The sequence below is a fragment of the Stenella coeruleoalba genome (assembly GCF_951394435.1).
Source record: "Stenella coeruleoalba genome assembly, chromosome: 1".
Taxonomy (NCBI): domain Eukaryota; kingdom Metazoa; phylum Chordata; class Mammalia; order Artiodactyla; family Delphinidae; genus Stenella; species Stenella coeruleoalba.
In genome coordinates this window covers 53,070,551-53,088,510 of record NC_137169.1, presented here as the reverse complement: position 1 = coordinate 53,088,510, position 17,960 = coordinate 53,070,551, and the positions used below count along the sequence as shown (strand labels likewise).

General features: G+C 38.8%; 1 protein-coding gene across 1 annotated transcript; it reads right to left on the bottom strand.

Annotated features, from left to right (window-relative positions):
• Positions 1 to 3,124: 3,124 nt before the first annotated feature.
• LOC307188914 (small integral membrane protein 10-like protein 2A) lies at positions 3,125 to 3,326 on the bottom strand (the record flags this gene model as incomplete). Its single annotated transcript, XM_079926571.1, is given in 3 exon segments — positions 3,125 to 3,172; positions 3,176 to 3,199; positions 3,201 to 3,326. Coding segments are annotated over 3 exon segments (198 nt in total).
• Between the last annotated feature and the right edge of the window lie 14,634 nt (positions 3,327 to 17,960).

The window sequence follows — 17,960 nt, the reverse complement described above, 5'->3', positions numbered from 1 at the left end:
AACAGTAGAGAGACTGGCATAATGATACCCCATGTAACCATCATCCAGCTTAATAACTATCAATTCATAAGCCATCTAGTTTCCCTCTATACTCTCTACTCCCCACAAGCCAGATTATTTTGAAGCAAATGTCAGGTATATATCACTTTTCCATAAATAGGTGTGAGTATTTAAAATCTAAGAACTATTTTTAAAACAATCAGAATGACTTCTACACTTAAAAAAAGTAAGTCCTTAATATCATTATATATTTAGCCTGTGTTCAAATTTCCTGACTGTCTCATAATTGTTTATTATTTTTAGTTAGAATCAGGATCCAAATGAAATCCATGCATTGAACAGTTGATATGTTTGTCCATTTTAACCTAAAAGTCACCCTCTTTCCTTTTTTCTTCTTTTCTTTGCAATTTATTCATTGAGGAAACTGGGTCAGTGTCTTATAAAGTTTTCCATATAGTCTGTATTTTCCTGCTTTCATCTTTCTCTGACCCCTGTATGTCCTGTAAATTTGTGGTTAGATCTAGAGACTTAATCAGATTCCAATTTGAGTTTGTTGGCAAGAATACTTCCTGGATGGTGTATATTTCCATCAGGAGATGCATAGTCTGGTTGTTTCTTTGTGATATTAGCAACTATTGATGATCATTATATAGATCCATTAAGACGTGTAAGTTGACAATAGTCAAATTATATCATTCCTTTACAATGTATTTAGCTGAAATACTCTATAAAGAGAAACTTCTCCTAATCCACTACTTGGCTGAATCACAGATTATACAGCAAACAGGCTAAGTGCTTGATTCTTTTCCTTTATTTACAAGTTTTCAAAATAATGAGTTGATTACCTAAGGTCCACCAAATATGACCAGTGCACTTTTTTTTTTGACTAATGAAGACTTAAGCACATCATAATAAATTCATGGATTTTTAATATGTTTGATGGTTTCCATACATTACAGTGATTATTCTTATTAGTGTTCAAATTGTCCCATCTTTTGACTAGTGGGATCCTCTAAGTTAGCTCCCAAGTCCTTCTGACATAATCTTAGTGGTCTTTAATAGTTTCCTTGCTTTCTAGCATGGCAACACAATCCAAGCTTGCCGTGTAATTTTCTACCCTAGATTTGGAATCATCCATTTCTCCAAGGAGCCCTGGCTCTTTTTGGTGGAAAATAGGATTTAAGGATCACAGTCTGTGTACTACATGCCTTTATTCTACTTGGTTGGTTCATTGTTTCTAGGCCTTTTCCATGGAAAGAGCTAGAAAATACTTCCTTTTTTTAAGATAAAATATATCATGAGTTGGGCTTCCCTGGTGGCACAGTGGTTACGGATCTGCCTGCCAATGCAGGGGACACGGGTTAGAGCCCTGGTCCACGAAGATCCCACATGCCGCAGAGCAACTAAGCCCGTGAGCCACAACTACTGAAGCCCGCGCGCCTAGAGCCCATGCTCCACAACAAGAGAAGCCACCGCAACGAGAAGCCCGCACACTGCAACGAAGAGTAGCCCCTGCTCGCTGCAACTAGAGAAAGCCCCCGAACAGCAACAAAGATCCAACTCAGCCAAAAATAAATAAATTTATTAAAAAGAAATATATATATATATCATGAGTTCATACCGGTACTTGCATTTCAAATTCAGGATTTCAGGATTTTTACTTAACCTCATCAGTCTCATATCTATATTTCCTTTCCCTGGTGTCAATTATTTTCTCTCACTCTGATCAACACTCTTTTTTTTTAATTGCAGTAAATTCATTTTTAATAAGTTTTAACTTTTAATCAAAGTAATACATGCATGTAAGAGATTTAGGAAAATCAACCAGTACAAAAGGACATATAATGAAAAGCAGTAAATCCCCATCCACCCTTCTCAACTTTTGCTTTCCCAACCCAGAGGCAAAAACTTTTACATGTCTGTTTAGAGGTTAACTCCATTTTTCCTAATAATATGTTTTTCTTACTATTTCTTAACTTGATGACATGAGGCATTTTCTGCTGACTTCCTGCTATCCCCTTGGTTTTCCTCCCTCCTCCATTTGGTTGTATCACTATTTTTAACTCTTTTGTTGGTTACCTTATTCACTTAAAAAATCTAACCCCTAAATCTCTCTTATTCTTTCAACTAGAGACAGTATCTGGACTTCCTAGTTTAGGAGAATAACACCACCATTCCATTTCTTCCTCTTTGCCTGCCAACTTGTTGCCTGTACTTGTCAAAGTTGGTTAACATTCCCACTCTGTTCTATAACTGTCTCCCCTGCTTTGCCTAGAGATTTACTCTAAAAATGAAAATGCGTAACAAATATTTCCATTGCAATGATTATTTAAACACTGTTCACTGAATGGTAAAGTTGAACGCTATGATTGGATTTTCTGTGACTGCAGAGTTTTGATCCACATGCCAGTGTTCAGATTCCCTTTCTCACACTCCAGGCAACGGTTGAAAAACAGGCCACATCTGAGGTTGCTTCATATGTGAAGCATGCTCTCCTTGTACAGTTTGAAATGTTTGTTTTTCCCAGTAGATTCTGTTTGCCGTTGTTTTTTCTTTGGGGATGAAGAAATGTCTGCCTTCAGATCATGTTGTAAATTTCCTCCGTCTAACTCCATCCATCTGTTGCCTAGAATCGATTCCATTCAGTTGGAAGTCTCTTCTCTTCTTTTTCTAATTTGCAAGATTTGTCTCCTATTTGGACCATTCTTGTACAGTTTATCTTTTTTTAAGTTGTTAGTAACTTTTCCTTTTTTCCCCCTTAGGGCATCCTGTGCTTACTGTCATTTCCCTACATTCGGTGCTGTCTTTTGTTTTATGGATGCAAGAACTTCTCAAATATTTCTGAGGATTTTCAGATTTTTAAGTTCTGTTCTTTGAATTAGCTATTTCCTTGAGATTCAACATTTAATTATATCTTAGGCTTTTTTGGTTATACTGCAGGCTTTCAGCAAATGATTTCTAGCCGCCCATTTGTATGAAAAGATGGGGCAATGGCAAGACCGGCAGGCAAGTCTGTGTGCGCGAGGCGAGCTGGTCGCTTTGCTCTAGGGCGGGCGAGGTCGGGGGTGGAGCTCAGCCAATCCTGCTGGGCACCGCCCTCCCAGAGTGCCACAAGTTAGTTGCTCTAAATATGTACCTGCAGGCGCACTTTGAGAATCACCGAAGCCACGACTTAGAAGTAGGGGAAGTTCATGCGCAGACCTCCAGGCCAGGTCGAAGAAGATGATCAGCGTGCGTGTGAGCCCCTTGCAGAAGGCGCCGTACGAGCCGCCGGTCGCGGCGGAGCGCGACAGCCGTACCGCCAGGCCCGAGAGGGCCGCCGCCATCGGTCTGCTGTGGCCTCGCGCCGGCTCCGCGGCCGGAGGGACGCACGCGGGAGAAGCGGCGCGGGAGGTGGATCGCGCGACCGCAGATGCGAGCTGCGGTGCAGGGCGGGCGTCCTCCGCCTCCTCCGGCTGCGCTCGGGCCACCGCCCAGCACTGTTCTTAAAGATGTTCAGAGAAAGAGATTACAGTCTTTCAGCAGCAAAACACGATGCTGCTTTCCTCCCTGCATGAATCATTGATTTGGACAGGGGAAGGTGCAACTTCAGTTTTAAAAATTAACATTGAGATGATTGTGTTTGGGTGCTGTCCTATAGGTTTTCTTTTAGAGAAGCTAAAGTCACAGGACCTTTTAGCCTTCTGTCTTCTGATTATCTCAAAGGATTGGTTGGAAAACCAGACTTCATTTTTCCAACCAGTTCCCAGAAATGGTTGGGTCAGTCTCAGGGGGACCAACTGGCTTCCAGAGAAGAAAAAGTAAGTGATCAGACTTGGTGTTTCTAGGAGTTTGAGGTTTGACAACAGGTCATGGAGTTAGGCGGTTCTCAAACCATTTCTGGATGTTGAAAGTTATCAGCGTGAGGTTTGGTGAGGAGGACAGACACTAGGACCCTGAGTGAGACATTTATTTAAGAGAACACATCAGGAGAGTTAAGGGGGAGAGTGTTCACAGTTTTAATAACCACCACATAACTGGGGTTTGTTGTTTTCATAGGGCTTATCATCTCCTTGACTTATGAGAGGTAGGTATCTATTTCACACAAACTTATCTGGATGTCACTCTTCATGGGGGAGAACCTAAGAAAGAGAAATTTCCCAAGGTCTCATCTTTTTTCTTTTTAATTTTATTTAATCAATTAATTTATTTATTTTTGGTTGTCCCGGGTCTTGGTTGTGGCATGCTAACTCTTAGCTGCGGCATGCAAGTGGGAGCTAGTTCACCGACCAGGGATCGAAGCCGTCCCCTGCATTGGGAGGCAAATTCTTAACCACTGGGCCACCAGGGAAGTCCCCCAAGGTCTCATCTTAACTACAGTAAGCTTCTGTTGAGGGGGCTAGTGGATCTCCCACCTCACTGAGTCACAGAATTATAGAATGGCAGAGATGGAAAGTCCCTGAGTCATCTAATCAAGTTTTCAAATTCCTTGAAGATAAAGACCTAGATAGAGGCTTTGTTTAAAAACAAATGAACAAACAAGCATATAAGCAAACAAACAAAAAATAAACAAACAACCTAGGGCCATTTAATCAGAAGTTCAAATAGAGGGTTTAATAATCTCAATATTTAACCACTACTTCTAGGGATTCTCATCTTTGGGGAAGTATTAAAAACACTATAATCCAACACCTTCATTTTTCAGATGGCAAGATTGAAATATACATAGGAAGTGGTTTGTCAAAGTCACCCAGCTGGAGGAGAAGAGTTAATATTCCTGAAGAACACATACCCTACAGTTACTACCCATGAACCCACCCACATATGTACAACTATATGTGTTTCTTTAACCTGTTGGTTATGTAGTTGCCCAGTGGATTCATAGGCAAAGAAGATTGTATAAATAAGTATTTTGGGGTCTCTTGTTGCTAAATCCATGGTAAGAAAGAACTTTTAAATTCATTGTACTTTTTGTTTAGCTTTATAATCTCAGAAAAGTCTATCACAGCAAAACGTGTTTTCAGAACTTGGCTTTCTTAGGAAACATGAGACTTTGAAATGCAAACATACCTCCTTGCACAAAGAGCTTCAGTGAGTCAGAAGGCCTTGTTTAAAGAAAAACCAACGTTTAAAATTGAAAGCAAGATGAAAGCATAATACAAGGATTATTTCCCTTATCTTGAACATTGGCCAGAGTTTATTCACTTATGTATACACATTACATTAGATCAGTGTGTCACGAGGAACATTGTTCTGGAGATATTAATAGGTGTGCTGCCCACAAAGCTTTTTCTCATCAAAGTTTGGGAAATGCTGCATTATGCTACCCTGTCTTGGAAATACAGAAGGCACATTAGCCTGTTGCTTTTGGGCCCAAAGGCAGAGTAAGAAATAGAATACCTAGATGATGGCATAGCAAGGAATCCCTTCTACGGAAGGAGGCTGACTTCTGGGTCCGGATGCCCCTCCCCCACCCCAGGGACTTGGAGGGCAGCAGCCCAACGCTCTGGACTCCTCTGGCTTGGCCAGTTCCTCATTCCCTGCTTTGACCACCAAACTTCAGCCACACTCACATGAACAAGGGAGGCATCAAGGAGTTCTGTCCTCTCACTTGTAATCTTGTTTTATGATCACTACTTCTCTACGGCTATGTCAAGATGTTCTGCTACTGATATCTAGTTTCCCCCAATTTTCAGGAAAATATATTACCTCAATGGATAGAATTTAACACTTAAAAAATTTTAATTTCTTCCATGATTTCCTCTTAAATCTTTGGGCCTGCTACTCCTTATACATATTCAAGTCCAGTATAAAGCAATGCACTATCTTACACAATGGCATCATTCGTTATTTTCAGTTGAACAGATTATAGTACTTCGTGGTCTTACAAAGATCCCTGTGGTACTTAACCCTACCACGACCCATGGATTGAATATGCTGCTACTGATGCCAAAAGCTCGGCCTCTGTGCACTAGTGTTGAATTGAATCTTGGAGACAGAGTTTTGGGTGAAGTAGAAAAGAATAGCTTGGGGCTTCCCTGGTGGCGCAGTGGTTAAGAATCCGCCTGCCAATGCAGGCGACAAGGGTTCAAGCCCTGGTCCGGGAAGATTCCACATGCCGTGGAGCAACTAAGCCCGTGCACCACAACTACTGAGCCTGCTCTCTACAGCCCGCGAGCCATAACTACTGAGCCCATGTGCAACAACTACTGAAGCCTGCACGCCTAGAGCCCATGCTCCACAACAAGAGAGCCACTGCAATGAGAAGCCCACGCACGACAATGAAGAGTAGCCCCCGCTCACCACAACTAGGGAAAGCAGCAACGAAGACCCAATGCAACCACAAATTAATTAATTAATTAAAAAAAAAAGAAGAGAATAGCTTTAATGCTTTACCAGGCAAAGGGGGACACAGAGGGCTCCTGCCCTGAAAAAGTGTATATCCCCACCTAGGAGGATTTGATGAGGCGTTTTATAGCAATAGTTCAAGGTTGGGGTTGCTGACAAGATTAGGGTGTGTACAGGGCCTGCACTCCCTTCATCTCATCTCAGGTGGTCGGTCTCCTAATCTTTTTTTTTTTGTATGGTTCGCGGGCCTCTCACTGTTGCGGCTTCTCCCGTTGCGGAGCACAGGCTCCGGACGCGCAGGCTCAGCGGCCGTGGCTCACGGGCCCAGCCGCTCCGCGGCATGTGGGATCTTCCTGGACCGGGGCACGAAGCCGTGTCCCCTGCATCGGCAGGCGGACTCTCAACCACTGCGCCACCAGGGAAGCCCCGGTCTCCTAATCTTGATGAGCTTCTCTGGTCCCTTTAATCCGGCTTCAAGTGGTTTGTAGGCTGCTCCTCCCTTGTTTAGCAACTGTTCGAATCAGCCCTCCGGAACTCAGGGAAGGTCATGGAGGCTGGAGTCTTGCCTACAAGAAACCGGGGACAAAAAGGCCTCCGTGCCAGGAGCCCCACAGGGCGCCGCTCGGTTTCACTATCTGCTTTTATTGAGGGCTGACACCAGCAGTGGTCACTCAGACTGTGGTCATGCAGCTCCTGCACCAGCTCTTATGAAGACATTGTTCAACAGATCATCCCATATCTGTCCTATGAAAAACCACACCATAAACTTAGCTGAGAGTTTGGTGTCAGGGACTAGTGTGTCTTTTGAGGGACTGAAATGTGTATGGCAAAAGTAGAGGTTTACTAGATTTTATTGATGAATAAACGAGTAGGAGTACTCCAGGTTCAGGGTGAGGGAAGGAAGAGCATGGCTTGTTTTTGAAATCAGGTACCGTATGAAGCATTGTGTACTCTGTTTTGCCTTGGTTGTTGGGAAGCTTAGCTCTAAATTAATGCTTAATGCAATAACTATTTTATCCGAGGCTCCAGTCTCAATTATTGGCCCCCTTCCCAGAGGCTTTATTTATTTTTAGCATTCTATTGTACATGTGTTTTTGTTAGCAATGGTTTTAGACTATCATAAGATATAGAATAAAGTGAGGCAAGAGGTATGGATTAGGACACACTGTGGTTCAAGTGGCTGATCCTTGGGCAAGTCACTGATGTGCTCTGTGTCTTAGTTGCCTTACTTGTTATTGTGGGGAAAGTTGAGAGGATTACATGAGGCAATGCTTAGGAATCGCCCAGCAGAGTGCCTGGGACGTGGATGGTAAGCATCTGATAAGTGTTAACGGTACACAACAACAACAATAAAAATTAAGCAGTACAATATTTGTTGAAAAAAAAATTGGTTACCAAATGGGTTGACAATCGATATTCAAAGTTTGAGAGAAGGCTTTATGGGAAGATAAGCCAAGAAGCCTGAGATTGTCATTACCTCAACTCTTTCAGGAAGACTGTCACAAAAGATTAGACTAGAGATTCCATAGTATAAAATGAAATGCATCATGCTTTAACTCCAACATTTAATAGCCATTTTATACTCTTTGGCCTTCTCTTCACTCCAAACCAATCCTCTTGCCATAATATAATTCATTTCTTATTTATTGCCATTTCACTGTTTTTCCTAAATTGATAATACTCTGTGATATACTTTATTAAACATTCTTTTTGTAATCTTAAAAAAATTAAGCAGTATAATACAAATGATAAATACCTTAAATAAACACTTTGTATGCATAGTCTGATAAAACCATTTTGATCACTTTAGTTTATTATCCCATTGCTCCTAATAAAAGTGCTTTACAGGGCTTCCCTGGTGGTGCAGTGGTTGAGAGTCCACCTGCCGATGCAGGGGACACGGGTTCGTGCCCCGGTCTGGGAAGATCCCACATGCCGCGGAGCGGCTGGGCTCGTGAGCCATGGCCACTGAGCCTGCGCATCTGGAGCCTGTGCTCCGCAACGGGAGAGGCCACAACAGTGAGAGGCCCGCGTACCCCAAAAAAAAAAAAAAAAAAAAGTGCTTTACATGTTAACTTATGCAAACATATGTTTCTGATGTTCATCGATGGAAATGTTTTCTTCCTTAAAACAACCCTCTGAAGTGAGACTATCATTCTCTCTATTCTTCAGATGAGACAATTGAAGCACAGAGAAGTCAACTTATTTGCCCAAGGTCATAAAAATAGTGAGTGGTAGAGCTGATTCACCCTCAAGCCCTCCAACACCAGAGTGGTTTAACTGTGGTGCACTCTGCTTCCAGCTAGTATTTATTGAGCACTCACTATGTGCCAGGCTCCGTGAGAAGGACGTTACCTGCAGCATCTTATTTAATCCTTCTGACAACCACATGAGGTAGACCCATTGGAAGTTGCCATTTGAAAAAATAACCCATTGGCTCTAACATAAAGATCAAATTTGAAATCATCTGCAAATGAATAGAACGGTTAAGATTTATACAATATTTCTTCTCTGACCATGGAAACTCTTCATTAATAGAATTCATGGTTGAGGAATACAAGATCTTATGTGAAAAGGGACCAAAGTAATGAACAAGGCCACAAAAGCCCTTATACATATTCATCTTTTCTAAAATTAAACCAGTAGAGACTCTACACTCAATAGACCAGCTGTGGCATTTCCCATCCTCAGTCACTAACAACCCAGATGCCTGTTGTATCTCCTCACAACCCAGTTGTAGGAAAAACATGGCAGCTGCAACAAGACTTGCAATGATCTGTACTTCAAGTTCACTCGGTGTGAAATTTTTGGCAATGTGGAATAATATACAAATGTATATGTGAGGCCTAGAATTTCTCTGAAGGGCAAACTTGCATCCACAGAGCGATTGCTACATCAGTGGTGTTGCGGGGTCTCCTTCCATGAGCTGATGAGTGAAGCACTTGGCAACATTGATATCTGTCTCCTGGGGTGAAAAAGTTGCAAGGAAGAAAACCAGGAAACGTTCCCTGTGCTCTGGGAGCACTTTTCAGGTCTAGGATCTGTGACACGAATCCAGCTGATCCTAAATGCTCAAGACAAACTATTTTGCTCATATCCATAGACCACAAAAAAAGAAGAGTCGACTTCTTTAAGTATAGGCTACTTGAAATATTTTCAAGACAGCCTCAGGGTTTTGAGCTACTAATCAAAGACATGAATGATTGAAGCCTTAATGAAGCAGCTCAGTTGCTGGTAAAGCCAGGCATTTCAATGTGTTATTACTGTTGCCATTTGGGTTCTTCAGGAAGCAGGCTCCAAGACAGAACGTAGTGTGTAGATGTGTATTGAGAGATGATCCCCTGTTGTCTTCCAAAGTAATCAAAGCAATCAAATAGCTGTGTTTTAAGTCACTTTGGAATCATTTTTACATGGTTATGCCTTCCACTCTACGCGATTAGGTTCAAGTACATTACTTGGTTTTGTTTTCTCTAAATTTAGCAAAGTGGAGAAGATGTTTGCTTACATATATAAAAATTTTGGAAGGATAAACCATAAAAAAGAGGTTACCTGTGGGGAAAGGATGAAATAGCATGGAGGGGAGGAGGATAGAGGCAATATTTTTATAGATTTGACTTTAGAAACATGTTCATGTTTTATGTAATTATAAAAAATCATATTAAATTAAAAGCATCCGTAAAACTCAAAAAAATATAACTTTTGAAGGCTGCTTCTATCACTTCAGAACTGGGAAGCCCTCAGCAAGTTACTTACTAAGGCTTGACTGACTCATCTCTAAAACTGGAATAATTATAGTGACTCACTGGGTTAATATAAAGATTAAATAAGGCACATTAAACATACTTAACACAGTGCCTAGCATGAAGCAAGTGTCCAAAGTATATTAGCTATTATTTGTAACCCTAAAAGTTGGATCAGAATAATTTGGAATCAAGTATCTGTTTTATGTGAAAATTCTCCCCGAGATCCTTCTTAATATTGAGATCCTCCAAGATATTTAATATTTCACTTACAAAAATATAGTTTTTCAGAAATGGGTCTACTACAGCCTTGAGAAGGGGAGTGGTGGTCTTTACCAGCCCAGCACAGAGAATCTGCTGAGAGCTGGAACTCAGAGGCAGTGTTAATTCCACCTTACAGCAGTGAAGGAGAGGCAGTGTTCCCCGCACACCAAGGAGTGCCCTGCCTCCTTGAGCAGAAAGAAGCTTCTAGAATTCAACAGGAGATGAGTTGGTGGGGAAATTGAGACATGCTGGGCCATGGTCTTTCGTGAGAGGAAAGGCTTTTCCAGCCAGTCTTCCTTCTAACATGTTCCTTCTCCATTACGCACATACATATATGAGCATCACTCCTTTGTGAGTCTGAGGGGGTCAGCATGTGGTTGGCGGGGATGTTCCTGAGAGCCGTTCCTATATCAGGATGTCTAGCAATAACTAAACTATACGCCAAAGTGAATTTGAGCCATGGAAATATGTCCCATTAAATCCAGACTAAATGAGTTTAGACCCAACTCATTCTTTCTTTACCTGGACCCTAAAATTGTTCTCAGACATCCTCAAACCACCAGCATAGGGGAGAGTGGTATGAAGGGGGGGGTACCATGGAAAGAGACAAGAGGCTTAACCAGCTGCAGTTAAAATACTGCACTTTTGCAAATTTGTAAAAAACGTATGACCATATAAACACATTGTTAGGGGCCCTCCCAAGGCAGTGGTAGGAACTCTGTGACCAGGGACCTTGTAGTGTGGGCTTTGTCAGAGTCACAGTAAATCTGCCTCTGCTTATCAGCAAAGCTCAGTTTTCAGTTTCTGGGAAATCTTTTTATAGAACACAGCCTCATTTCTCAATTATTAGCCTGTGGGTTGAGGTATTTCCGTGGCCAGTTTTCTAAAAATGGAGAGACCTGCATTTAAAAGCTAGAAACTACATGCGGTGGCTGATGGGGGTAAGGAGGCGGCAGCACCGGCTGCTTCCAGACTAGCTCTGAGGGTGCAACAGCCATGGCAGGGGGCCAGATCTGAGCAGGGAGGGAGCACCTTAGGGAATAGCTGCACCCCACACACAGGGTGGGGGACCACTAATGACCGCAGCTGTTAGCAAGGTATGATGGCAGGGGGAAAGCTACTGAAAGCCTCTCTTTCTCACCCACCCATCTCCTTAGGGTGCCTACCATCACCCCTCCACCGGGGAGCTATAATTACACTGGACAGGTTGAGTGGGAGAATTCTGGATGTGTTCCCATTATGGCCTTATTGATATCTCTGTTATCAGGGCTCAGGCCCCAGCCAGGAGAAACACCTGGTGTAATTCTATTTATCACTAAATCCTTAATATCCTCTCGGAGTGTCAGGACTCATCATTCCAAAGACGGCACGAATGAAGAATATTATTGCAAATCACTCATCTCAGACCTGGGCCCAGACTTTGTTTTGCATTTTTATAAATGGCTAAAAGTTTAGCTTAGGTTGGATCAGTTAAAGTCATAGCATTTTAAATTTCACCTAAGGTTAAAGGTAGCAGCTTTCAAAACTCTTGATTTCAGAATATCAGGAAGTAACTAAATGAATTAATTGGAAATTATTATTGGAATCAATGAAGCTTTCAGAACTGCCCTTGTGAGTTCTATAACAAACTTCTTTTTGTTTGAATTTCAAAAAATGTCACCCAGAACATGGCTGGAAGTTCCTTAGATGCATATCTCTGTAATGAACAGGAGGTTTGAAAACGTGCCCTGCTTCAACAGCAGACTTTATTGCTTCTCAAGATGGAAAGCATTTTAGCTTACAAAAAACAACCACCACCATTTCCCTCTTTAATTCCTATCTCTCTGACAGAAACACACTTGAAAGAGTCAGTTGGGTGGACTCTTAATGGCTTCCTGTGGTTGTAGCTCTATTGTGGGACAGAAAGGACATTCAGAAAGAAAAAGATTGCATCTGTATTTTCATAAGGAAGGAATGTAATGCAATCTGCACATAGGTGAGACTTTGTGAGGTACGTGTTGTTGCAGGAATGGATCACATAATAGCTACATTTACAAGATTGTTTGTATAAGAGTTGTTTTCCCTACAAGACTGTGAACTTCACGTGGGCAAAGCTAATTTTTTTTTAGTTTACCTCTATGTCCTTAGACTCTAGCACAAAGTGGATGCCAAAAATATATACTAAATAAGCACTATCAAGGTACCAAAGAGTGGTTTAAAAAAAAGAACTAAGGCTCACATTTTTAAAAAGGCATTGATTTTTAGGGAAGAGAATTCACCAGTTTTTGATAACGTGTCATTTTGTAATAATTTCAAACCTACAGAAAAGTTTCAAAAGTTATACAAAGAACTCCTGGGTACTCTTCAACCAAATTCCCCAAATTTTAACATTTGCCACACTTAATTTTAAATATAAATGTGAGAGTAAGCTGCAGACATGCTGCCCCTTTACCTCTAAATAATTCAGTGTGTAATTCCTAAGAACAAGGACATTCTTTTATATAATTAGTATACAATTGTCAAAATCAGGAGATTAACAGTGAGACAATATTATTTTCTAATCTATAGACATTATTCAACATTTGCTCATTATTTTAATCATATTCTATACAGTAATAGATAAATAATTTTTAAGGATCCAATCCAGGATTACACATTGCATTTTTATATCTTTAATCTCTTTCAATCTGGAGCAGTTACTCAGTCTTTCTTACTCTTTCATGACCTTAATGTTTTTGAAGCATATTGGCCAATTATTTTGTAGGATGTCCTTCAATTCAGGTTTATCTGATGTTCCCTCAGGATTAGATTCAGATTTTGCATCTTGGACAGCATCCCCAGATAAGTGATGCTGTGTCTCTTGCTGTGCATCATATCAAGAGACACAGATGTGAGTTTGTTCCATTACTGGTGATGCTAACGTCAATCACTTAATATGTAAGGTGGTGTTGGTCAGGTTTCTCCGCTGTAAAGTTACTATTTTCCCCTTTGCAATTTCCCCTTTGTAGTTAATAAGTATTCTGTGGGGAGATACTTTGGGGCCATGTAAGTATCCCCAAAATTTCACCTGCCAATTTTAGCATCCAATGATAATTCTTGCTTGAATTAGTTATAAACATACTTGCCAAATAGTGATAGTCTAACTCCATCATTCATTCTGCATTTGTTGGTTGGCATTCTCCTATTAGAAAACTGTTCTCATTCTCCTCTATTTATCTATTGATGCATTTATTTATATCAGCGTGGGCTTCAATTATTGCTTTAGTCGTTGGGGTGATAATATGTTAATATCATTATTTATTTGGTGTGCATATTCTCTCAGATTAGGCTCCCATGTTCTCTTGACATGTTCCATTATTTTTGAGCATTATCTTTCTCTGTAAGATAACAAGAGGTTTCAAGCTCAACCTGGACTTCTCTGCCCAGCCCTGGAATCATTCATTCTCTCAGGAGACCTGGTTCCATTAAGTGGAAAATGGTCCCAAATTTACTTTTAAAATATAGCAAAAACAAACAGAGAATACACAATTACTCAATAAATGCAATCAATATTTAAAACATACTCTGATCTATGCCATTGCCAGTTAAACAAAAGACACAAAGTTAGACTCAAGACAGTGTAGTATGGAGTTAATTAATGGTGTTAATTTTTTAAAAATATTAGAAGTGATCAACTTAGTTCCTTCCTCTCACAATTAAAAATAAAAAAGCTCTCCATATATTAAAGCATTAATCATGAAAAGAAAGCAGAACCATTTGAAGAAAATTTAGAAAAATAGCTTTAGAATGCAGAAGTAGTGCAAGATTTCCTAAACAAGCAGAAAGTACATACAAGTTCATAATCATTACATCTTTTTGGTAGACTCTCCCTTATATTACTGATCCTCTTACCACTATTAAATTCTTCATCTCAAAGTCTACCTTTTCTGATATCAATATTTGTATACCAGCTTGTTTTTGATTAGTATATTTGCAGTATGTCCTCTTCCGTCCCTTTATGTTCAGTCATTTTCTATCATTTTATTGAGCCATTACTCCTGCAAGCAACATACAGCTGGATTTTGTTTTTAAAATTCAACCTGAAATTTTGTCTTTTAATAAAATTCATTTATAATTACTGTATTATTCTTCCTGATATACTTGGACTTATTTCTAATATTTCATTTGGTTTTTCTGTTAACCACACTTTTTCTTTTTTTCTTTTCTCGACTTCTTAAATTGGTCATTTGTGTCTTTCTAGGAATCTGGCTAATTCATCTACTTTGTTTAATTAATTGGCATAAAGTTATTAATAATATCTTATTATAATCCTTTTAATTTTTGTAGGGTCTATAATTTCATTCCTGATTTTAGTAATGTGTGTCTTCTGTATCTTTTTCATGGTCAGTATAGCCAAAAGTTTATCAATTTTATTGATCCTAGCAAAGAATTGACTTTTAGTTTCATTCATTTTTCCTATTGTCTTTCAGCTTTTAATTTTATTAATTTATCCTCTGATCTGTATTATTTCCTTCCTTCTACTTACTTTTGGGTTGATTTGCTTTGATTATTGATTTTTTGATCTTTTGTAATAAATATTAAAGGTATAAATCTCCCTCTAAGTCCTATTTTAGCAGCATTCTAATCATTAGGATAGATTGTGATTTCGTTTTTATTCGATTCAGGTATTTTAAAGTTTTTCCCTTGTGATTTCTTCTTTGACCCAGGGTTATTTGGAAATGCCTTGTTTAATTTCCTAATGTTTGGGAGTTTTTTAGATTTTTTTCTGTTGTTGATTTGGTCAGAAAGCATACTTTTTATGATTTAGATTCTTTTAAATTTATTGAAATTTTAAAATGGCCTGGCATATAGTCAGTCTATGGTGAAAAATGTTCTGTGTACACTTGGAAAGAATGTATATTCTGCAGGTGTTAGGCAGAGTCTTCCATACATGTGTCAGCTCAAGTTCATTGCTAGCATTATTCAAATTTTCTATATTCTTACTGATTTTCTGTGTAATTGTTGTATTAATTACTGACAGAAGAGTATTGAAATCTCCAACTACAATTTTTTGTATTGTCTATCTCTCTTTTCAATTCTTTCAGTTTTTGCTTTATGTACTTTGGGGTTCTCTTGTTAAGTACATAAACATTTATAATTATAATTTATATGATTTATTATGATTATATATTATATTAATTTATAATTATATCTTCCTGATGTATTGACTCTTTTATTTTATTTTTTTCATGCTTTATTTGTGTTTATTTTTATACGTTACCTCACATAGAGCTTGACAGATAACAGACACTCAGTAATGCTCACTGGACAGAATTTATGAAAAAAAATCATCAGATAATATAATCACAGTGTATAACCTCATTAACTGATTTTAGCAAACTTTACTACATATGTTTAATACAAGGGATGGAAGGACATCGGTTAATATGTCAAGAATATGATATAATATCTCATTTAATTTTACAGTAGAAACATTTTACAAATGAAAAGATAACAAAAGTAAATTTAAAAAAAATCCTCAGGAAGTATATTTAGATTTCATAAGGTCATACTGCTGGGGTATAGCTAGAATTTTGACTCTTTTATCATTAGGGTATATCCCTCTTTGTCTCTAATTATATGTCTTCTGAAGTGTATTTTCTTGGATATTAATATAGCTATTTAATATTTGCATAGTATACATTTCTCCATTCTTTTACTTTCACTGAATTCATTGAATTTATAGTGTGTCTGGTAGACAGTATATGGTTGGGATTTCTTTTTATAAAATTCATTCTAATTATCTCTGCTTTCTGATGGAAGTGTTTAATTCATTCACATTTTCTACCTTTTATTGATATGGTTAGATTTACTTTTGCCGTTTTTCTTTTTGTTTGTATTTGTCATTTTTCTGTCATTTCTCTTTCCCTCGTTAAGTACCTTCTTCTGTGTTAAGCAAATATTTTTTATTTTTTTATTTTTTAAAAAATTGTGTGTGTATTATAAGATGCATTTTCAACTTATCACAATCTATTTTACGTTAATTCTGACTTACTTCTGGCAGAAAATGCAACTTTGTTCCAGTAAAACTTCATGTTTTCTGCCTTCCTGTGTGCTTATCTTGTTACATATATCATATCTATATAAGCCCAGCAATACAGGGTTATAAATATTGCTTTAAACCAGCATACAATTGGATTTGTGTTACAGTCTGATGTTATTCCCTTTCAGAATGGAGGACTTTCTCTTGTATTTCTTTTAGGGCAGGTCTCCTAGCAATGAATCATCTCAGTTTTTATTTATGAGGAAGTGTCTTCATTTCACCTTCGTCTTTGAAGTATAGTTTTGCTGGATATAGAAGCTTTAAGGATGGTTTTCCTGGAAGTTGAATTCATCACTGATAGCTTTTGTATGTCATTCCACTGCTTTCTGGCCTCTGTTGTTTCTCATGAGAAGTCAGTCATTGATTGCATTTTTATTTCCTCATTATACCTTTGTCTTTCCTCAATTTAACTACAGAATGTCTAGATGTGGTCCTTTTTGTAGTTGTTCTGTTTGGGGTTGATTGAGCTTCTTAGATCTGTACGTTAATACTTTTTAACAGATTTGCGAAATCTCTGGCTACTATTTCTTCAAATAATTTGCTACTTCTTCTCCTTTCTTCTCTCCTTCTTGGAATAATTCACATTGTCCTACAGGTTTTTGATGCTCTGTTTATTCTTCTTCAATCTTTTTTCTCTCTATTCTTTAGAATGGATACTTTTATTTGCTCTATCTCCATGTTTACTAGTTCTTTCTTCTTTCCTCTTAAATCATTATTGAGCTCATCTAGTGAATTTTTCATTTCAGTTTCTCTATTTTTCTATCCTAGAATTTCCATTTGATTCCTTTTCATAGTTTCAATTCCTCTATTGAGATTCCCTATTCGTTGACTCAGTGTCAGTATAGTTTCCCTTAATTATTTGAATATATTTATAATAGCTGCTTTGAAGTTTTCTCTGCTAATTCCAACATTTTGGCCCATTCAGAGACAATTTGCATTGGTTGCTTTATTCCCTGAGCACGGATCACATTTTCCTATATTTTATAGGTCTAGTAACTTTTGGTTAACAATTGGACATTTTAGATAATATTTTGCAATGACTCAATTCTGTTTTATTTTTCTGAGTCTTTATCTTTTTCATAAATTGTCTGCACGTGTACTGTGGAATCTCTCTCTTCCATAGTGTGGAGACACTGATGTGTCTGTTCAACTTATTATTCTACTTTTAATTTTTTCAACCTGGCCTCCTGGGGTCACCCCATGTCTAGGTAGCTCAGTGACTGGCGAATGATTTGCACAGAAGTTGTTCTCGAACACCTCAGGCCTGTAAAGCTTCCAGCCTCTGCCTGTTGATCTGTGTGTGAACTGGAGAATCCATTTAAAGTTGCAACCAATTCCAAGCCTCCCCTAGCTTTCACTTTTTACCAGGCTCTCTGAAGTCTCTCCTAGGCATGTGTGTTTCCTCTATCAGCCAGGTGTGTGTGTGAAGAGTTTAGCTCCGGCCTTTTGTGGCTCTCTCATTTTCAGAATCTCTTTGTTAAATTTATGTCTGGTCCACTCCTCATTCCAGCTGGGACAACAACCTTAGACTAGCAAAGTTTTCTCCTTCTATTCCCCTACAGCACCCC